Consider the following 23779-nt stretch of genomic DNA (forward strand, 5'->3'; position numbering starts at 1 on the left):
CACTATTCAAAATGACACTAAAACAATTGTGGTGTGCCACGAATCATAGATGACAGGGGTGAATGATGGCTGCGAAGACGTGTACGGGCGAATAGACGTGCAGCTACTGAGCAGCTGTCCGCCGAGAGAACCAAGGCGTTACCAACACTGTCTCCTCAACGACCGCCTGCCTGATGGCCGAACGGTTCTAGGCGCTTCAGTCCAGAACCGCGCGACTGCTACGGTCGCAAGTTCGAATCCTGCCTAGGGTATGGATGTGTGTGATGTCCTTAGGTTAGTTAGGTTTAAGTAGTTCTAAGTTCTAGGGGACTGATGACCTCAGATGTTAAGTCCCATAGTGCTCAGAGCCATTTGATTTTTGAATCCTCATCGACCATTCGCGTACGTTGCTGCATATTGGCCTCTGCAGCAGGAGCGTGAGCAATGCAACCATGTTGACTGCTGTTCATCAGCAACGAAGACTGGATTTTGCACGCCAATACCGCAACTGAACGTCCACTGAGTAGCGAATGGTGGGTTTTTCAGACGAATCACGTTTTATGCTGCATCGGGCGGGTGGCAGACATCATGCAACTATCGTCGGAACGGTCTAGGCAGAAGGAGGAAGTGTTACTGAGTGAGGAATGTTTTTGTAATTCCCCCTGAGTGATTTCGTAATTCTGGAAGGAACAATGGATCAACACAAGAATGCTTCTAGCCTCTGGTAGCATGTCCATCCCTACCCGTTTGTTTTTCTTCTGCACTGAACTCAGGACAGTGCATCGTGTGGTACAGCTCGCAGTGTACGTGTGTGGTTCGATAAACACTGGGATGAGTTTACTGTACTCCCATCACCACCGAAGTCCTCGGATTTAAACCCAACCGAGGATCTGCGGGACCACCTCGATCGAGCTGTACGTGCCATGTAACGTCACCCGAGAAACCTGGCGCAGCTGGCCACAGCATGACTTCACGACCCTGTCGGTACTTCCCAGAACCCCATTGACACTCTTCCTCTACGTCACACAGCTGTCCGCACTGTAAAAGATGCTTATTCAGGCTTATGACATGTGTTCAGATTAACGTGATAGAACTGTGTAGTTTTCATTGCAAATACAAAATCTTAATTACCGAGCTTTTGTAAAAGATTGTTGATAAAGATGGTTTAACGTCAAAAGAAGTTACAAATTAATTTTTTTTTTACTCGTTATGTATTTTTCACTTCACGGAAATTCTCATGAAACATGGACCTTTGTTTAAAAATCTACCACAACTGTGAATCGTAGCTTGGGTACCCATGTGGTAGGCAAGCAATGTACCACAAGGCCACATGAGCCATCAAATAACAACTTGCTCTAGGGTGTTAAAGACGTTCGGATAGCTACAAAGTCGATGTTCTCGAGAATTTTTGAAAGTTGCGTCGAAGTGCTTTTGGGACTGATATTTGAGTTCTGAACTTAACATACAACATATATAAAACGTTACAGAAATCCGGTAGCCGTATGGTCTCCTTGTAAGATATCAAAATATGTTGAAGCTTTTTTAAATTGTTGTTGTTATTGTTGTGGTCTTCAGTCCTGAGACTGGTTTGATGCAGCTCTCCATGCTACTCTATCCTGTGCAAGCTTCTTCATCTCCCAGTACTTACTGCAACCTACATCCTTCTGAATCTGCTTTGTGTATTCATCTCTTGGTCTCCCTCTACGATTTTTACCCTCCACGCTGCCCTCCAATGCTAAATTTGTGATCCCTTGATGCCTCAGAATGTGTCCTACCAACCGGTCCCTTCTTTTTGTCAAGTTGTGCCACAAACTCCTCCCCAATTCTATTCAATACCTCCTCATTAGTTATGTGATCTACCCATCTACTCTTCAGCATTCTTCTGTAGCACCACATTTCGAAAGCTTCTATTCTCTTCTTGTCCAAACTATTTATCGTCCATTTTTCACTTCCATACATGGCTAGACTCGACTTTAAATACTTTTTCATTATTTGGATTAAAAATGTCTGAGATGACTCTGACATAAAGTGTTCAGCTTTCCAGCCGGGTGAGTTTTTGACTGCTCCAGAAGATGATGGGAGTGACATTCATCTAAAGCTTACGACCTTCTGATGAGCTCAGCCGGCTTGGACGCTGATACCTTACTTTTAGTTTGGTGAAACGTTTTCTAGTTTTTACTTCATGCAGTGTGAGGCACGTCGCAGGTTTCCAACACTGTCACATTTCGTTTCACAGACGACAAGGCAAGCGACGGGACGAGCGAACGCCGGGACTCGCTCGAGTCGACCATCTCTGAGCGGGACTTCCGTCGCAAGTACCAGGCCATCACGCACCGCATGGTGCACAGGAAGGCCACCGTCGAGATGTACCGACGCCTCGCTAACGACTCCTTCGGTGAGTACCCTGTTGCATGACCACGCCAATGGGACGCCACTTTCCTTGAGGAAATCCAGTAGATAGTTGAAAATTGGAATTAAAGCATTCACTCGTCGTCTGAAGGACTTAGCTAATATTAAAGATGTATGGATGATCCCGGAACTAACCCTACATCTCCACTTTCTATAGTTGAAAATCTTTCATTGGTAGCATAAGGTCTTTTCACATACTTTGCGCGAACTAGTAGTCATATTCAGATATAGTGGGTTTCAACTAACCGCCCAGACACCCACATTATGCTTTCCGTGCTTTCCCCCAATCGCTTAATACTGGCAGGTTCCTGTGATGTAGACACAGTCGATTTCCTTCCCCTTGTTCCATCCAAGCCTGAGAATCGACGCTGATTATCTCATCGTCGGCTGAATATCAACCCTCAATGCTGGATTTTGTTCATCTTCATGGTGCCTGTGATGGCCTGCAGCTGAAAAAATTTGGGAAGACAATGAACAACCGTTGGGGGGTAGCCAAAAATTACGGAAAGTGGTACAATGCAGCGGAACTATTACACTGACGGAGTTTTCCGTTGGTGCTTGACAGAACAGAGCATTATTTAACAGAAAACACGTTCTTACTGGTTTGCAAAATTATGTTTATTTGTCCCCGGACAGGCTTTCGGCTTCTTCAGTCCATCATCAGGTGACCACTGATTTTCACACAAGCCAGCCGTGGTGGCCTAGCGGTTCTAGGCGCGGCCGCAGGTTCGAATCCTGCCTCGGGCATGGATGTGTATGATGTCCTTAGGTTAGTTAGATTTAAGTAGTTCTAAGTTCTAGGGGACTGATGACCACAGAAGTTAAGTCCCATAGTGCTCAGAGCCATTTGAACCATTTGAACAAAATTTACACTGTCGTGTAAAGATGTAGAGTGTAATTGAGGTAAGAAATCAAACGACAAACAAAAATGGCACTGCGTACTCACAAGCCGACTCATATGTATGATAGGAGCTGAAAAGATTGTGGAGAAAAAATTTGCAGAGGACAACGGGAGCCATAATGTGACGTTGGTTTCTTGTTGCTAGGTGAGGTCGCTTCAGAGATATGAAAGTCAACTTTTTCTTTAAAAAAAAAAGAATGGAATGCTATAGTATGATACTGATTTTTTGATAGTGGCTATCGAAACGAATCCAATGATGCGTAACAGTAAGGTCTTTGAAGGCCAACGAAGGTCTCTCTCGCATATCTTCAGGAGTAGTTGGAACGTCTTCATAAACAATGTCTTCTACGAATCCCCACAAGAAAAAACCCAGAGAATTGTCAGAGCACGTGCTCCGATAATTGCCAAAGTGATAAGGAATACCACTCAATCCATGATAAGAAGACTGCAGCACCGCATTGATACCAATGTTCATCACTTCGAACACCTTCTGCAAATGGACGTTCATGCCACCTTTTTTACCTTCGTTGACCTTCAAAGACCTTACTGTTAAACATCATTGGATTCGTCTATATAGCCGCTGTTAGAGAATAAGTATAAGACTATAGCATCCCACTTAAAAAAGGAAACAAAATTGACCTTCATATGTCTGGCGCGACCCCACCTAGCAACAGAAAACCAACGTCATATTATGACCCCCGTTGTCCCATGCAACATTTGTCCCACAAACTTTTCAGCTACTGTCATACTTTCGGAGTTATTTTAGGTGCAATAGTTAGTGACTCACCCTGTAGAACTGTAGCTGTGAGCTGATATTTGTTATTATCCTGTGGAGACCAGTGGTGTCCTGAAAGCACCACTACACAGGGCACATATGTTTGTTGACAAAGACCAGTTACTAGGTGAGCTCGAAAATCTCTAAAAGTGTTTGTCTACAACTGCTGTCCACCATGGAAGACCTACAAGGCTTTGCAGTTCAACCCGAAGGCGCATGTCTCATCTAAAGAAGCTGATGAGGATACATTCTAGTCCATGGCCTTCTTACAGTTCATAGGGAATCTTTGTTCTGAAATAGGTCACACCTTCTCCAAACATGAAGTTAAGGTTATCTTTGTGCCAGCTGCAATGATAGCCACGGCCGTTGGAACTGTGAAGGAGTACTTCATTCTACAGAAGGCAGGCATGCATAAGATTCCGTGCCGGCGTGATTTACGTAATAATGGACGTACTTTAGGTACAATTCTGTAACTGCGTGTGGAACATCGACGCTATACCCACTTGCTGCAACCTGACAAATCAACCGCGGCTGGGCACTGTATACAGAAAGCCACACCACAGTTTATGAGAACGCCTTGATTATAAGATCTGCTTCATCCTTCTCAGGCAAGCCACTGAAATAGTTTGACGGCTAATTTAATTAATCGTGATGACAGTTTTAATCTTGAAAAAATATGGAATTCCCCACTGCCGACAGTTAACTCTTGCAGACGACGGCATGGTTTCTCTGCCGACCGGAATTTCTGAAGCCCCATCCTTCACAAAGGGATCACGGTGGCGTATATTTCTGCAGTCTACTCATACATACTCGCCCCATTATACAGGGTACTCCAAAGTCTTTGCGTCAGACGTCATGGGGAACAAGTTTTGTTACATACAAAATTTTCGGTGATGCTTTCCAGGGCCTTAGGTTGTGCCCCTGAGAGGCGGCAGGCCGTAGGCAATCTGCATCGTGTGTATGCCTGGTGTGTTAACTGTAAACCAGTCATCTGCTCCGTGTGGAACTTGGTATGCACAGTAAATTCAAAGTTCTTCATTTGTTTCTAAAATACCAGGTAGTTATAATTAAAGCGTAGCTACTTACGGAGGCCCAGTGTGGGCTGTAATTATCGTGTGATAGCGAAACTTGGTAGATGTGCTACTGCGTTAAGGCGGAAACCGATTTACTCTGGGAACAATTAGTTCCAATTTTGGCCACTAGGTTCAAATCTGGCGCTGTAGAGCATTCCGTCAAAGTCTCCGACGCTAATACTTAACAAATTGTGTAAGCATCAGTTAATAAAAACAGAACATTATGCCTTTCTCACTTGTTTGGCCCTTTCTGCCCATGTCTCATCCCTAATCCATTACATGTGGAAACATTTCTATACATCTTCCTTGCATTCACAGCGCCAGATGTGTACCTGATGACCAAAACAGGAACTAATTTTTTCCAGCGCAAATCGAGTTTGCATTAACTCATTAGATTATCTACCAAACCATACGATAATTTCAGCTCACAATGGACCTCTGTGAGAAGCTGCACTTTAATTATAACCACCCGGTATCTTTCTCTACTTACAGATACTGATTCTTAAGGTTTTCTTGCAGAAAATAATTCTATCATTTTACTGGGGTAGGTGCTACGCAGCACATCTTGTTATAACACCCTGCTACTTCGGTGAAATCTCGTTGTCCCGAGGTCGGAGAATACTGAAGGACACCTTAACTTCGCCAGGAAGCGTAAGCGAACATTTTGTCTCTAAAAAAAGTTGTTCCCCAGACATAATGTATCACTCTTAGATGTTTGATTTAAAGACTATGAAATACCCTGTGTGAGGTGTATAGGAGCGCTTTACAGTCTATCTGACTTTTCCCAAAGATGGCTGGATCATTTACAGCTGAAATACTAGGAGCTGTCATGGTCACAACTGAATTCCCGTTACTTTGTGGATTGAAATACAGTCACTCTGTACTGAGCCACCAGAAATCAGGGGTCTACTTTCCGAAAATACAAGCAACTACGCCCTTGACACAGCCGTAATAGATCTAGGAGTATGTCTTCAGAGCGATTTAAACTGAAATGGTAACACTAAACTAACTGTAGAAAAGGCAGATGCCGGACTGATACTGCAGGCTAAAGATCTTCCAATAAGTATCAGTACATACTTAGTCGTCCTGTTAATTGCCAGGAATTTCTTGACCAGTGAGTTTGTAGTCCCTAGAGGGCAGATATAAAAGAGAGGTAAAGAATACCCAAAGAAGAGCAATCAGTTTCTCACCGGCTTATTTAGAAAGCGCGAGTGTGCTGCAGAATCGCTCATCGACGATATAAGAGGTACGTGCATCACGGAGTGTCTTACAGTTAAAATTCAGATAATGTACGTTTCAAGAAGAGCCAAGCAACGTGTTAAACTCTTCCACATATCCCTCACAAAATGTTCATGAAATTAAAATTAATGAACATCGACCTCGTATGAACGCTTACCTAGACTTGAGAATCGATGATAAAAGGAAGAAGTCGTAAGGATTCACGAAATGCTCTCTACCGCAAACCGTGAGACTACACAGAGTATAGTTAGAGATGTAGATATAACCACAAATTTGGGTCCGAGTTTTTAGCTAGGTACGAATAAATTTTTTTTCGAACAGACTAGTTGTTGGAAAACCTTAGCGCAAACAGCTTGGCGGGAAATATGTCATGTGCGCGTTGAATAATGACAGAGTACAGAGAGAGGTAAACGGGGAAAACTGCAGAGGATTACTATGTTTGGATCATACAGCACAAATCATTAAAGACAAAGATGTAATAGATAAGTAGAAGTGAAGAGATGGAAAGGAAAAAATGGGATACAACCGAGCAGTCGAAGGAAATTTTATCATTAAAATATAACAACAGCAAGCCTGCCAAAAACATCGAAGTATTTTAACAACAGCATATACAGGAATTTACATTTATTCCAAATGTAAAATATAATAAACACATGCTTTGGTCATATATACGTGATAGTTTGTTTTATTGTTTATTCGGATCAAAACTGTTAATGCGCTAGAATGAACACGCAGAGAGATATTTCACTGTTTAAGCCGGCTAGGAAACCAAACGAGCGACCCACAGAGCCAAAGACAGCACAAAGGGCAGTAATTTTGGATGCCGGGTGGTATGCGGTCTTCCTGTGATCCGTGGCGCCGCTTCCAACAGCACTCGCGACGCAAGGCTTTAAGAATAACTCCTCCGGCTGGCAAACGCCCAGAAGCACCAACCGTAGTACGGCCGCTGTTGTTTTGGGCAACTGAAAGACTTGTTATGGAACTTGCCCTATTAACAACTACCTTTGCCCTAGAGGTAAACTTGGAAAATGAAAGAACAAAAAGTTAAATAAAAGGTAATGTCAGTTTAGAGAAGACATGTTCAAACAAGATTCGGGCTTGCATCGTTTAATTCATCGCACCACATTTCGACTGGGCACCTGCCAGTTATCTTCAGATGAGGCAGTGAAGACTGACGAAGAGCTCCTCCGTTACGCAGTATATACAGGGTGGTCCATTGATCGTGACCGGGCCAAATATCTCACGAAATAAGCGTCTAACGAAAACACTACAAAGAACGAAACTTGTCTAGCTTGAAGGGGGAAACCAGATGGCGCTATGGTTGGCCCGCTAGATGACGCTGCCATAGGTCAAACGGATATCAACTGCGTTTTTCTAGATAGGGATCCCCATTTTTTATTACATATTCGTGTAGTACGTAAAGAAATATGACCACTTTTTTCGCTTTGTGACAGATGACGCTGTAATAGTCACAAAGATATGGCTCACAATTTTAGACGAACAGTTGGTAACAGGTAGGTTTTTTTAAATTAAAATACAGAGCGTAGGTACGTTTGAACATTTTATTTCGGTTGTTCCAGTATGATACATGTACCTTTACGAACTTATCATTACTGAGAACGCATGCTATTACAGCGTGTTTACCTGTAAATACCACATTAATGCAATAAATGCTCAAAATGATGTCCGTTAACCTCAATGCATTTGGCAATACGTGTAACGACATTCCTCTTAACAGCGAGTAGTTCGCCTTCCGTAATGTTCGCACATACATTGACAATGCGCTGACGCATTTTGTCAGGTGTTGTCGGTGGATCACGACAGCAAATATCCTTCAACTTTCCCCACAGAAAGAAATCCGGGGACGTCAGATCCGTTTGTCGCAGCCATCGTGGATTTTCCGTTGCCCAATAGTGCATATTATGCTGGTTTACGTTACCGCTGTTGGTGAATGACGCTTCATCGCTAAATAGAACGCGTGCAAAAAATCTGTCATCGTCCCGTAATTTCTCTTGTGCCCAGTGGCAGAACTGTACACGACGTTCAAAGTCGTCGCCATGCAATTCCTGGTGCATAGAAATATGGTACGGGTGCAATCGATGTTGATGTAGCATTCTCAACTCCGTTGTTTTTGAGATTCCCAATTCTCGCGCAATTTGTCTGCTACTGATGTGTGGATTAGCCGCGACAGCAGCTAAAACACCTACTTGGGCATCATCATTTGTTGCAGGTCGTGGTTGACGTTTCACTTGTGGCTGAACACTTTCTGTTTCTTTAAATAACGTAACTATCCGACGAACGGTCCGGACACTTGGATGATGTCGTCCAGGATACCGAGCAGCATACATAGCACACACCAGTTGGGCATTTTGATCACAATAGCTGTACATCAACACGATATCGACCTTTTCCGCAATTGGTAAACGGTCCATTTTAACACAGGTAATGTATCACGAAGCAAATACCGTCCGCACTGGCGGAATGTTACGTAATACCATGAACTTATACGTTTGTGACTATTACAGCGCCATTTATCACAAAGCGTAAAAAGTGTTCCAACTAAAACATTCATATTTATTTACGTACTACGTGTTGTCTATCTTGTGTAAGCCATACCCCGTTGACAATGTATTCTGTAAATTCCAGCCTTCCTCAATAACAAGTCATCTTCACTGATCCCAAAAGGTCTGCAATTTTATATGGTGGACGGAAAATCAGTTTCACGAGAAATTTGTAGAGGATTCTTGCTATTTTAAACGAAATGTTTCGTATGAAAGGAAGAACAGCTAAATGTTTTGCCCGCGTGTTCTCCTCTTTTTCCACTTCCTGATTCTTGGTATGGTTTTTTTCTGATCTAGACAGTTTGCCGAAAGACCTCGCACACGTGAACACAGTGTTCAGAAAACATGAGCATTTCACCCAGAAGATTAACAGGGCACTGTTAGTTAAAACCAAGAATGAGGAAGTGGGGAAAAGGGAGAACACGCCGGCAAACTCGATTTTGATGCATTGGCGGAATACTCGCAGCGCGTTATACGGAGTATTTCCGTAAGAGCGTGCTAAAATTTAACAAAATATAGAGGATGCTCCACTGAACAATTTGAGGTAGGGAATCTGGGGTCGGAGAACACAGCTTGAGGAGATAATGGGAATAAAATCTGTTTTACCGTGTACTTTTCTATTTGCATTACTTACAGTTAACTTCAAGTACCATCACCGATACAATGAACGTACCGTTTGTACTGCGTCTTACAAAGTGTGCTGAAACTGACGGCAATCAACCTCAATACAAGCATGACATCATCGAACAGGATTCTGACACACCCTGACAAATATGCCTGGTGTGTCTCGAATCACACCACAGGCAGTTACGATTCTGTTAACTAATTCTGTCTCCGTAACCACTGCGATCTCGTACACAAGTGACTTTACATAGGAAAAAAATGAAGGTGATTCAGGACAGGCCTGAACTATGTGTCGTAAAATGATATAATTTTGCTGGCACATTCAGTGGCACAGTGGCACATCCGAATACTGTCTGAAAATGTGTTGCGAATAGTTGGTAGTAAAGAAACAATAAAGTAAAATTTCACGTCTGATGTTGAAGTTTCACTGCATGAGCAGCTGAAACGTAGTACGCGATAAACTTTTTTCTTTAATTGTCTTGCAGGGAGAGATACCGATGAAAAGTTTCTTGAAGGTTTGAAATTATGTGTAAAGTTTCTTGGAAGTCGCTAAGTGCTCCCTTTCTCAAATACTAGATGAATGTAGTCTGGGTAATTTGCGCGCCATGAGTTATGTGGTCTCGAGATGCGCACACAGGTTCTAACTGTAATACTTAGGAGTGTTGTGTTAAACCTGCAACGTAAAGTTATAGCTGTTAATGATTAGATTGTGACAGCATTTTAAATTTTTAAATTCGGTCAATAATTACCAGTGGAAAAATGCTCCTGTCGGAGCACAAAACTTGCAGATATGTTCCTGTTTATTTAAAAGACTCTGAAACATGAGGTACCAACTACCTCATTCTATCTTTCTCAGCACCTTCAAAACTTTTCCCTAAAATTTTAGCATGAGGTCATACTCACGCTTTTTTTTAACATGCAACACCTCAAACTCCGACAAGCTCCCATAACTATAACACACTCACACTCACTAACCCATCACTAGTCCTTTCTTCCCACTGCTGCTTTCTCTTCTCGTTGTCAGTATTTCTTCCTCCTCGTTGTCCCTGTCATATACTGTGTCTCTCTTTATCACTGGCTCTCACTCATAGCCCAAGGGCTATCCGCAACACCTGACCCTACCTTTTTCTCACCAATAGAACCCTAGATATGAGCACAAAAATCCTGTTTTTTATGCGTGGCGTTTATGTATTAGTAACGCATGCTGTCACAAGCATACCGATATGAAACAGATTTTTATTGCCCTCTGCAAGCCGTTAGATAAGCAACCTGCTACTGGCATCGTGATCACTCTAGCCATTTTGTTATATGGACACAGTGAAGCGCCAAAGAACCAAAGAAACTGGTGTAGGCATGCATATTCAAATACAGGGATATGTAAACAGGCGGAATACGGCGGTGCGGTCGGCAACGCCTATATAAGACAATAGGTGTGAAGCGCAGTTGTTAGATCGGTTACTGCTGCTGCAATGGCAGGTTATCAAGATTTAAGTGAGTTTGAACGTAATGTTATAGTCGTCGTACGAGCTATGGGATGTAGCATCTCCGACGTAGCGAAGAAGTGGGGATTTTCCGTACGACCATTTCACGAGTGTTCTGTGAATACCGGGAATCCGGTAGAACATTAGATCTCCGACATCATTGCAGCCGGAAAAAGAGAATGGTTCAACGTGACAGAGGTGCAACACTTCCCCAAATTCCTGCAGATTTCTGTGCTGGGCCATCAGTAAGTGTTAGCGTGAGAACCGGTCAACGAAACATCATCGACGTGGGCTTTCAGGGCCGAAGGCCCACTCGTGTACCCTTGATGACTGCACGACACAAAGCTTTACGCCATGCCTGGACATTGGACTGTTGATGACTGCAAACATGGTGCATGGTCGGACGAGTTTCGTTTCAAACTGTGTCGAGGGGATGGACTTGTACAAGTACGAAGACAACCTCATGAATCCATGGACCCTGCGTGTAATCAAGCTATTGGAGACTCTGTAATGGTGTGGGACGTGTGCAGTTGTACTGATATCCGACCCTTATACATTTAGGTACGACTCCGACAGGTGACACGTACGTAAGCATCCTGTCTGATCACCTACATCCGTTCATGTCCCTTGTGCATTCCGACGGACTTGGGCAATTCTAGCAGGACAATGCGACATCCCACACGTCCAGAATTGCTACAGCGTGGCTCCAGGAACAATCTTCTGAGTTTAAACACTTCCACTGGCCACCAAACTCCCCAGACGTGAACATTATTGAGCATATCTGGAATGCCTTGCAACGTGCTGTTCAGAAGAGATCTCCACCCTGTCGCACTCTTACAGATTTGTGGATAGACCTGCACGATTGATGGTATCTGTTCTCCCAGCACTACTTCAGACATTAGTCGAGTCCATGCCACGTCCTGTTGCTGCAGTTCTGCATGCTCGCGGGGGTCCTTCAAGATATTAGCCAGTTGTACCATTTTCTTTGGCTCATCAGTGTATATAGATAACACCCCTAAACAACTTTCGATATTTTGTTGGTGGGGTCTGTCTTCTCGCTGCAGAACGCACATCGCGACGCATCACCGCTTTCACCAGGGCGAAAGGGGTTTCCACTACACGCTACTAGGTGACTCAAAGTGCTCATGAATGTCGCTACGTCGGTAGTCCACAAGTGATATGCTCCGCCTGGTGCGTGCCACATCTACACTCATGCTCATAAATTAAGGATAATTGGAGAATGTGGTGCCACACAACGTGGCACTACACAAAAGTGGCGCTAATAGCATAGGGACATAAGGAACACACACGACACAGATCTGTAAGTCCACGGTATTGGTGATAAGTTGAGAAAACCGTCCCTAAACACATGTGCTACAAAACGCCACTGTTTCCTGCGCATGTACCCCGGCATTTTTTGTATCCCGCCTGGAAGGCAGCGCGTGGGTTGGATCAGGAAAAGGTAAAACACGTCGGTACTGCTGTATGAATTTAAATCCCCTTTACTCAAGCAATAAGAACACATAACTTGCAAGGTGGTGCGAAGCTGAAGCGAAGTGTCCTGGCTGGCTGCACCTGATGAAATGGGTTGAATCTGTAGCGGAGCTCGTAGAGCTGCACAGCACCAGCTAGAGGGCGCTGCCGTCGGTGTCTCGTGGTAGTGCCAACCTGAGAAACTATTCCGTGGCATCGTTATCTATACCACAACATCAATATGGGACATGATCACCATACACACGTACACAGGCCGCACAACGGGTTGGCATACTCTGGATCATGTGGTCGAGTAGCTGCTGGGGTATAGCCTCCTGTTCTTGCACTAGTGCTTGTCGGAGCTCCTGAAGTGCCCTAGGGGTTTGAAGACGTGCAGCCATACGTCGATCGAGAGCATCCCAGACGATGGGGTTTAGGTCGGATAACAGGCAGGCCACTCCATTCGCCTGATATCTTCTGTTTCAAGGTACTCCTCCACGATGGCAGCTCGGTGGGGCCGTGCGTTATCATCCATCGGGAGGAAGGTGGGACCCACTGCACTCCTGAAAAGGCGTACATGCTGGTGTAAAATGACGTCCCGATACACCTGACCTGTTACAGTTCCTCTGTCAAAGATATGCAGGGGTGTACATGCACCAACCATAATCTCAACCCACACCATCACACCACGACCTCCATACAGGTCCAATTCAAGAACATTAAGGGGTTGCTATCTGGTTCCTGGTTCACGCCAGATGAAAACCCGGTGAGAATCAGACTATACCTAGACTCATCTGTGAACATAACCTGGGACCACTGTTCCAATGACCATGTACTGTGTTCTTGACTCCAGGCTTCACGGGCTCTCCTGTGACCAGGGGTCAGTGGAATGCACCATGCAGGTCTACAGGTGAATAAACCATGTCTCTTCAGTCGTCTGTAGACTGTGTGTCTGGAGACAACTGTTCCAGTGGCTGCGGTAAGGTCCCGAGCAAGGCTACCTGCAGTACTCCGTGGTCGTCTGCGGGCACTGATGGTGAGATACTGTGAACGTCCCGTACTGTAGCACCTGGACACGTTTGTGTCTGCTGGAATCTTTGCCATAATCTTGAGTTCACACTTTGTGGCACACGGAAGGCCTGCGCTACGACCTGCTGTATTTGACCAGCCTCCAGTCGCCCTAGTATTCTACCCCTCACAACGTCACCAGTGTGTGTTCTTTGGGCCCTTTTCAGCACACAGGCGCCATTAGCACGTCTGAAAATGTGTGCACACTTAGTCGCTGCACCGTACTCTGACATGCACCAACATACCTCTGCGTATGTGTACTGCTGCCAGCACCAACGTGCGACGACCGCAGGACAAGTGCACCGCATGGTCATACCCCGAGGTGATTTAAACCCGCAAACCGCCATCCAGAGCGTTGTTTCACCATGTATCAGCATTGTCCTTAATTTATGAGCATGAGTTTAGAAGGTGGTCGTATTGGTGCGAACCCGACAATGTACGTTAGCGTTGGAATTGGCTTTGAGCGCCGGTGTCACCCCTCTCCCCCACCTCTGCCGCTGGCGTTCCCTGAGAGTGGCGGCGCTGGTGCTGACGTGGCAGAACTGAATCAGGCGGGCGGCGAGCCGTGCGACGGCGACCGGCGTCTCTCTGGTCCGCCGCAGCCGAGAATAGCGGGCAAGGCCGCCCCTCCCCTCCTCACCCAGCCTTCAGCTGGACCGTGGCCAGACCTGCCCGCCGCCTCAGTTCAATGCAGCGACGCCGCGCGACGAGCGTCCATCCGACGAGTCGCGAAGCCGGCAACGACCGTATCGACAGCGAGTGCGACTGCGACGCGAAATGGTCGCCGGTACGTACGCCGCGACAGCTGCGTGTTGCCGACGTGCCGATGGCTGCTCCCAAAAGGCTCCACTGTGCAGTAGCTCCTTCTTAACCCCTCTGAATACCCGCTATCTCCCGACTGCTCGGGCCATAGTAAGCAAGAAGATCGGTCGTGCTTCGAGCCATTGAGCTGTTCATCCGTGTGCTCGACCCTGCGGAGAATATATGTTACGTATGACATGTATATTTCCGCGCACCGATAGCAACTGTGAAACAATAGACAACAATGTTGGCAAAACCAATAATTTTAAGATGTCTGCGAAGTAAATACGACCGATTCATTAGTGAAAAAAAATGATTTCATATTTGCAAGTGGATAATGTATCAGTTGTTGTTGTTGTGGTCTTCAGTCCAGAGACTGGTTTGATGCAGCTCTCCATGCTACTCTATCCTGTACAAGGTTCTTCATCTCCCAGTACCTACTGCAACCTACATCCTTCTGAATCTGTTTAGTGTATTCATCTCTTGGTCTCCCTCTACGATTTTTGACCTCCACGCTGCCCTCCAATACTAAATTGGTGATCCCTTGATGCCTTAGAATATGCCCTACCAACCTACCCCCTCTTCTAGTCAAGTTGTACCACAAATTCCTCTTCTCTCCAATTCTGTTCAATACCTCCTCGTTAGTTATGTGATCTACCCATATAATCTTCAGCATTCTTCTGTAGCGCCACATTTCGAAAGCTTCTATTCTCTTCTTCTCCAAACTATTTATCGTCCACGTTTCACTTCCATACATGGCTACACTCCATACAAATACTTTCAGAAACGACTTCCTAACACTTAAATCTATACTCGATGTTAACAAATTTTTCTTCTTCAGAAACGCTTTCACTGCCATTGCCAGTCTACATTTTATATTCTCTCTACTTCGACCATCATCAGTTATTTTGCTCCCGAAATAGCAAAACTCCTTTACTACCCTAATCTAATTCCCTCAGCATCAGTCGACTTAATTCGACTATATTCCATTATCCTCGGTTTGCTTTTGTTGATGTTCATCTTATATCCTCCTTTCAAGACACTGTCCATTCCGTTCAGCTGCTGTTCCAGGTCCTTTGCTGTCTCTGACAGAATTACAATGTCATCGGCGAACCTCAAAGTTTTTATTTCTTCTCCATGGATTTTAATTACTACTCCGAATTTTTCTTTTGTTTCTTTTACTGCTTGCACAATATACACATTGCATAACATCGGGGATAGGCTACAACCCAGTCTCACCCAATCACTGCTTCCGTTTCATGCCCCTCGACTCTTATAACTACCATCTGGTTTCTGTACAAATTGTAAATAGCCTTCACTCTCTGTATTTTACCTCTGCCACCTTCAGAATTTGACAGTATCAGTAACAATTTATAAATTAATACTTAGTTTAAATACATTATTTTCTTTCAGTATGGGTCCACAGCTCCTATATATTTTTTAAAAGATTTCATCTTGCTTTCAGCTGTTAGAAGTACCTTTTGCGAATGCAATTTCGGCACTAAGCCATTTTCAGGCATACACAAAACATAACAGAAGGTAATGAGGACAATTTACAGTGGTATAAACAACAGGTACAGATTTGTAGTTTATTGACGGTTGTATAACGCACTTACAACGTTTTTATATATAGGGCAGAAATAACAACGTAATTTACACAACTGCACATCAAAGAACAATTAGTCAGCGATACTGGTCAATATTCCATTTTATGTGCTGCCATTTTAAGTGCATTGTATATATCGCAAAACTACAAGTGAGCACTTACAGTACCTTAGAGTAAATGTCTGTTTGTTCATTGAGTACGTATTGTGGTTTTTCTATGAAGGTGCTATAAATTTTAGTTTCTTCCGGAGCGTCCATTAACCTGTCTTTCTCTATCCTGTATAGTGCCTTTACATATTCCTCGATGCTGCTGGTGTTATGATTAAAGTTTCGTAGATCTGCAGTGAAGAAGAATTACAGTGCTCGCTTATGTTTGTGTGCTCTCTGAATTTCGTGGTGGAACATCTGCTTGTTTATATGAATGCGTGCTGTCTGTTCTTTCGCACGTCTCCGAAATAACAGACATCAAGCAGAATCTACCTGTTTGTCACACACAGAAATTTTCACATTCAACACATTTGATTTTATAAATCATTTTGTTTTGTGGGCTGTGTGTTTGATTATTGTTCCTACTTTGTTGTTCTTGCGAAACCTGATTCGTACATTGCTTTCACGAAATTCGTACATTGCTTTCACGAAAATTGTCAGTTATTCTGTCTGATAATGCACCTTTATAACGTGAAGCAATGAATTTCGTTTTTCTGGTTCTGTTTCTCTTGTTGATGTTATTTCCTTATCTACATTGTTGCTTTTGTTATCTAATACGGTACTATACATTTTGCCTGTCTTATCAGTATTGTAGCCGTTATTTGTTGCTACATGTTTTAGTAACTACAACTCTCCATTAATTTCGTTCTGTTCTAATGGGATGATTCCGTTGTTCATGCAGTGAGCACATTACGTTGTTACCTCTGTCTGTATGTCATAATCTTGTAAATACGGTATATGAACTTCAAAAAACTACAAAACTGGTTGTACCGACTGTTAATGAGAATGTAAATTGTCCTCATTACGCTCTATTATGTTTTATAGACGCTTGTAAATAGCTTAATGCCGAAATGAAAATCGCAAAATAAAGTTCTAACAGCCGAAAGTAAGATGAAATCCTTTACATAAATTGTTTTGAGAGTACTTGCAGACTATTAGTAATCTTCAACTGTGTGAAATTTTTCGAAACAGTGATGTTTATTTAAACGGAACCCGAAAGTTTTTGCATTCTCGAGATGTTTCTCTCCGTTCCTTATTTTTTGTACGTAGTTTGCAAGCTCTTGTTCGAGGAGTTTAAGTTTCACAATGTGGCCTCAATGTTGCGTGTACAGTCTCATCGGTATATGTCTCGTCGGTAATGGTCCTCGCCAATCTAAACTTGTGACGGCACGTTTTGTACTAATTCTTCTGCTATTTGAAGTCTTTCTTATACTCGGCACGTTTCTGTTTCTTTTTCATATTTTTCTGTTATATAGAATATATGCATTATGAAGTGCTAAATGCCGGCCGTAGTGGCCGAGCGGCTCTAGGCGCTACAGTCTGGAAGCGCGCGGCTGCTACGTCGCAGGTTCGCATCCTGCCTCGGGCTTGGATGTGTGTGATGTCCTTAGGTTAGTTATTTTTAAGTAGTTCAAAGTTCTAGGGGACTGATGACCTCAGAAGTTAAGTCCCATAGTGCTCAGAGCTATTTGAACCATTTTTTTTTTTTTTTTTGAAGAGCTGGATCAAATATGCAAAACACACTTTTCGGTAAGCTTCCAAGTATTTCCTCATAACAAGGATACCGGGTGTTGTGTGATGTCCCTAGGTTAGTTAAGTTTACGTAGTTCTAAGTTCTAGGGGACTGATGACCTCAGAAGTTAAGTCCCATTGTGCTCAGAGCCATTTGAACCATTTTTTTTTTTTTTTTTTTGAAGAGCTAAATCAAATATGCAAAACACACTTTTCGGTAAGCTTCCAAGTATTTCCTCATAACAAGGATACCCGATAATATCTGATCTTGGCGCTGATTAACAGTCATTCCCTTGCTGTAACCAACAATACATTTTCCTTTGAAAGGAGAACTTCGTTCACTTCCGTTTTCTTTCGTGCTTTATAGAAATAATATGGACGGCTCGTTTATCCTTCCACTTTAACGCTAATATGCCATTGAGCTTCTCATTGTGCATTCCCCCTTTCTTTTCAATTTTACCTTAATAAACTCTCCCGACATGTTTTTCTATTAACCCTTAAATCGCGAGGTGACTTTTCTGTAACGTATACCACGAAGTGGGGTCTCTGGGACCTCTATGTTTAAGCCTAGATTTAAGGGAAAATTGAAATATTTAATTTAAGCAATATAACATTTATTTTCACAATTACTTAAGTATTGTTTAAATGCTTCTAGTTTATTTTATAGCACTATATAAAGTCAACAGCATTTTACTATTTATCACACAAGACCACGTAATTTTGTGTGGTTCTTTTAAATAGTACACACAGATAGACTGTTAGAGCACTGCATTTTACATTCTGAAAAATTATACAATCTCTAGCAAATAAATTTCCAAATAAAACTAAATTCCAAGATCTAAATTTGCGCATAAAAATTCCACCCGATAGGTACAAAAAGAAAGTCTGTCAAATTGACGTTCATTGCTGGGAACTACATTTTTCTTATCACCACTCAGGACACATTCGATTTTGACAGACACTTTAAGTAATTCATTGAAGAAACAGACAGATCCCTATCACAACGTTCCTGAAGTTCTTCCTCTGAATGATACTCTAGTTCGACAGCAGAACTTTGATCCCTGGCTGATCTAAAATCGTCGTCTTTTTCGTTTATTTCTGACACCATAGACCGACTAACAATTTCATCAAACTCGGGAAAGTTAAAAATGACACATTCGTGCCAAAACATTTTGAACTATAAGGTACCGTGCTGAAGAAAACAGATACGTAGTTCTCGAGGCGCAGTCTAGCAGAATGGTTCAAATGGCTCTGAGGACTATGGGACTTAACATCTGAGGTCATCCGTCCCCTAGAACTTAGAACTACTTAAACCTAACTAACCTAAGGACATCACACACAGCCGTGCCCGAGGCAGGATTCGAACCTGTGACTGTAGCGGTCGCGCGGTTCCAGACTGAAGCGCCTAGAACCCCTCGGCCACACCGGCCGGCACTCTAGGAGATTCCAACACCTATCAGTAACACGTGTCGACAATGAACACAGAAGGCGGTAAAGCAACCGACGACAAAACATCGTAGGTTTGGCAATTTAAGGAGGGTAGGGGTAGTATAGAAGCATTCCACCACAATTGGCCTTGGAGAGCGAGTCTGAAAATTTTCTCGCGGTCTGAGAGACTATACTTCGAGACCTCGAGAATTAAGGGTTAAAACGTACTGTCTCAACAGCATCCGTTCCATTTTCGTCTAAAGTTACAAGCGCTTTCGGCGAATATTACTAATTATCCATGCACAAAGAGTATCCTTTATTTTGTATTGACTTTGATATCTCCATCACAATCGTTTCAGATGCATTGAAATTACGATCTGTTTTACCTTTCCTGAATATATTTTAAAATTATAGAAATAGCACTATGCTGACTTACAAAGTATCCAATATTTTATCCCAAATCTCGCCCTCTTCGAGGAATTAAAATGTTTATAAAACGTGCGTCTCTTAAATTTCATTAACGATACTTCGATCGCGATGTTCTCTTCCATTACTTCTTTGAATGTTTTATTAAAACAGTTTAATACAGCTGCAAGTGTAATGTATTCATCTTGTTAGTCATATCGTTATTTCCATAATGTAGAAACATAGTGATTTGCAAAAATCTTTTCAGTGGAACTGTTTTCTTGAGTATCGACGTTTCTGTGATGAGTCTTTTAGACCAGTACATCTGTATTTTTCAGTTTTTGTTACTTGAGCTGTCATTATGCACAAAGCAAAGTATATTATAATTCCATTACAGCCGACAGGGATCCATGTCTCATCAAGTTTCTTTCTTGTATTTTCATTGCTAATTTTTTGTCTGCGTTCCGAATCGTTTCTGTGATAATATTACTCCAAAACACACTGATGAACACTACATAAAACGTCAAACACTCTTGCACTTCCACCTAACCGGTCAAAAATTCGTGACCGATGGGGGTAACGCAGGGGATTAGTACACTGGACTGGCATTCGGGAAGACGACGATCCAAACGCGCGTGCGGCCATCCTGATTTAGGTTTTCCGTAATTTCCCTAAATCGCTTAAGGAAAATGCCAGGATGGTTCCTTCGAAAGGGCACGGCTGCTTACATTCACCATCTTTCTGTAACCTGAGCTTGTGCTCCGTCTCTAATGACCTCGTTGTCGACGTGACTTTAAGCGCTAATCTTCTCCTCTTCCTCTAAAATTGGTGCTGTATGCCAGGACTCTGGGTGTACTCCCACATTTTTCGCTTGTTATTTTCTTCTTTCCAAATCCATTGCGTCGGTTATTCATGATTGATAGTGTCTTTACCATGCGTGTCACCTTCAGTGATTAATCTTCTTGGATGTTTTCGTGCAGAAACATAATACCGTTAACATCACTGTCATTATCGGCAGGATCTACCGAATCACTGTCGGCAATAGTAACACATTTTCACTACCATCTTCGGTAATAGATATTATTGTTACCAACAAGATAGGTACATGGGTTGTCTAATTCTTTTATGGAATTACAACCGACACGTGGTGTGTGAATGCAACGAAGGAAACTTCCTGCCAGATTAAAACTGTGTGCCGGACCAAGACTCGAACTCGGGACCTTTGCCTTTGCCGGAAAGTTTCATATCAGTGCACACTCCGCTGCAGGAGGAAAATCTTAATCTGCAACGAACGAGTTCAAGTAATTGACTTAATAGAATATTGAGAATTGTTGAACCACGACTCCGAACTGTGTTATTGTCCTTTGTCACGAGTGACGTATCACGAGCCAAGTTCGTCTTGTTTACGTGTGGTTCACACGAAGAACTGCGAGGCATGTTCGTACTTCTCCGCCCCTGGTAGCTGAGTGGTCAGCGCGACGGAATGTCATACCTAACGGCCCGGGTTCGATTCCCGGATGGGTCGGAGACTTTCTCCGCTCAGGGACTGAGTGTTGTGTTGTCCTTATCATCATCATTTCATCCCCATCGACACGCAAGTCGCCGAAGTGGTATCAACTCGTAAGACTTGGCCAGGATAACGGTCTACCCGACGGGAGACCCTAGCCACACGGCATTTCCATTTTTATCCTCGTGCTTGTTGCTTATAGTCTAACTTGCTTACCACGAGTCTCACTCGTGGTTGTAGGCCAAGGGCTTAATGCTTCTTTCTAAAGAAATGTGACTATTATCGTGTCATAAATTTGGACCTTTTAAAGTTTCCTTACTGTAGCTCTCAACAGGTGAAACAACATGTTTCTCACGGTTAAGCTTAACTTTTGAAAATTTTTCAGGAATTATAAAACATAGGTGTCAGTGGCCTGTTGTGTATCAGAAAATAAATTCAAAGTTCCTGACTTGAATTCCATGTCTATCCTAACGTTGATCACACGTGATGAATTTGAAGTATGTACCAGATAAGGATTCGAACACAGGTCTCCACTTTTCGCGAGAAGTGCGTTTCCATTTACGCTATGCAAGGATGACTCACGGACTGACTGACAGCTCCAAAGAGAGTAGCCCCTGATTGACAAGTTGGATCTTTGAGTCGGTTCGTGAGAAGTGCTGAGATGTATTTTATGTTCAAAATCAAATGGCTCTGAGCACTATGTGACTTAACATCTGAGGTCATCAGTCCCCTAGAACTTAGAACTACTTAAACCTAACTAACCTAAGGACATCACATACATCCATGCCCGAGGCAGGATTCGAACCTGCACACAAGGTACACAGAATCTGGACAGGTCAGTTTCATCTACAAAAAAATTTGACCATATCGCCCAGATCGTCAAAATAAATATCACATGGCCACTGTCTTGTAGTACACGTGAATTTTTAGGGTAACGTATATGCTGTAGCAAACGCTTAAGTTCTGCAGTTTAATTTCTCTAATTTATATCTAAAAGCCGTTCTAATACTGCACGAACATAGGACAGAGAAAATGATCTACAAAAAAAAAATTAAAATTAGGATACTGATCGAAAAATTTATATTTTTGTGGATTCCAAAATATCAGCTGGAGTTGTCACTTTTTAAAACAAATTTCCTTTCCTGTGTAACATAAACAAGTAGACTATATTTTGATAACTTTTAAGCTTTTTACGCAGGGTAACTCAATTCATTTAAACTGAATAAAATATTACAAGAAAAATAACGTCGTAGACAGAACATTGCCAGTAGAAGGCAGGGATCCTGGTACGAATCTTGGTCCAGTACATAGCTTTGTCATGTATGGTAAACGTAGCATATATTCTCCAAAGAATAAAATATTTCCTTCGCTCATCCAATCATACTTTCTAGGATTCCATACCTCAGTCGGTAAAAACGGAACCCGTATAGGATCGCTTTGTTGTCCGCCTCTCTGTCCGATTATTACGACCCCCTTTCCTAAATTGAGATTTACTCGTATGTCAATGGAAATGAAATTAACGAATGGCATCGCTGGCCGGGAGGCCCCATCCGGAGAAGTTCGGCCGCCGAGTGTAAGTCTTATTTCAGTCGACGCCACATTGGGCGACTTGCACGCACGCCGGTGATGAGGATGAAATGATGATGAGGATAACACAACACCCAGTCCACGAGCGGAGAAAATCTCCAACCCGGCCGGGAATCGAAACCGGGCCCGCTTGCATGGGACGTGAGCATGTTACCACCCAGCTAAGCAGGCGGACCATACGTCAACTACTGAGGTGTACGGAAAAACATTTACGCTGTTAAGTCAATGCATTCAAAAGATGCGGCCATTAATGTCACGTAGTTTTGATACTCGCAAACTCATTCATCAAAACCCAAAGGCTGTTTCCCGTTGACTTAGAGTCATGAAATTGGGCAAGAAGCATGGCTTCCAAGGAAAAGGAAAGGAAAAAATCCGAAAATTGGTAATTTGCAATTATACCACATAAAAATATTTTTCACCGTTTATTGTCCGTCTGTCTGTCTGTCTGCCTGTCTGTTTCTTTAAGGCCACTTTTTCTGACGAAAGGGTAGAGCTATCAAGTTAAAATTTTGAGTTAAACACTGAAATTTACGACCTCTTGGCGGTGTAAAACTTTGAAGCTTCTAAGTTAACTCAATCAAAAGATATCGCCATTTTTGTCACGTAGTTTGATGCAACTTCACTCATCAAAACCTATACACGAACTATCTACATGCATAATTACTTTTGTACGGTACCCTCAGCGCGCGAGTCCTGTTCCTACAACTGAGACTTTATCGTCATTTGAGATCACTTTCACGCAATCTATAGCTCCATGGCTCCGATTACACATTAAATTGTAGGTCCCCTAGTAAATACATACACCAAAAAAAATTTGCTCCACCCCGGTTCCCAGAACTCCTGAAGATAGACGCTGACTGCGGATATCGTATCACAGACACAGTCCCTTTGACTGTTCAGAGATGTCATTAAACTAACCCAAATATTAAACAACCATGCATGAGCAGCGCTTATTAGGCGGAGTGCGTCCGACAGCCGATCAGTTCCAGTCATTGCACCACGAAGGAGGTACACGGCTCGTGTTGTCTGTAGTTCATCCACGCTTAGACGGTCAATATCGATGTTCGATCGCGTCCGCATTGTTACTTTGGGCCAGGAAGGGCTCTCAACAAGGGAAGTGTCCAGACGTCTCGGAGTAAACCAA

At 43.1% G+C, this 23779-nt stretch overlaps 1 protein-coding gene across 1 annotated transcript in view; it reads left to right on the forward strand.

Moving 5' to 3' along the window:
* LOC126456455 (uncharacterized) overlaps positions 1-23779 on the forward strand; it is a 478332-nt gene that overhangs the window by 371985 nt on the left and 82568 nt on the right. The window contains exon 26 of the mRNA XM_050092205.1: positions 2216-2374. Within this exon, the coding sequence (XP_049948162.1) occupies positions 2216-2374 (159 nt within the window). The remainder of the gene's footprint in view (positions 1-2215; positions 2375-23779) is intronic.

The sequence above is a fragment of the Schistocerca serialis genome, chromosome 2, assembly GCF_023864345.2.
Source record: "Schistocerca serialis cubense isolate TAMUIC-IGC-003099 chromosome 2, iqSchSeri2.2, whole genome shotgun sequence".
NCBI classification, from domain to species: domain Eukaryota; kingdom Metazoa; phylum Arthropoda; class Insecta; order Orthoptera; family Acrididae; genus Schistocerca; species Schistocerca serialis.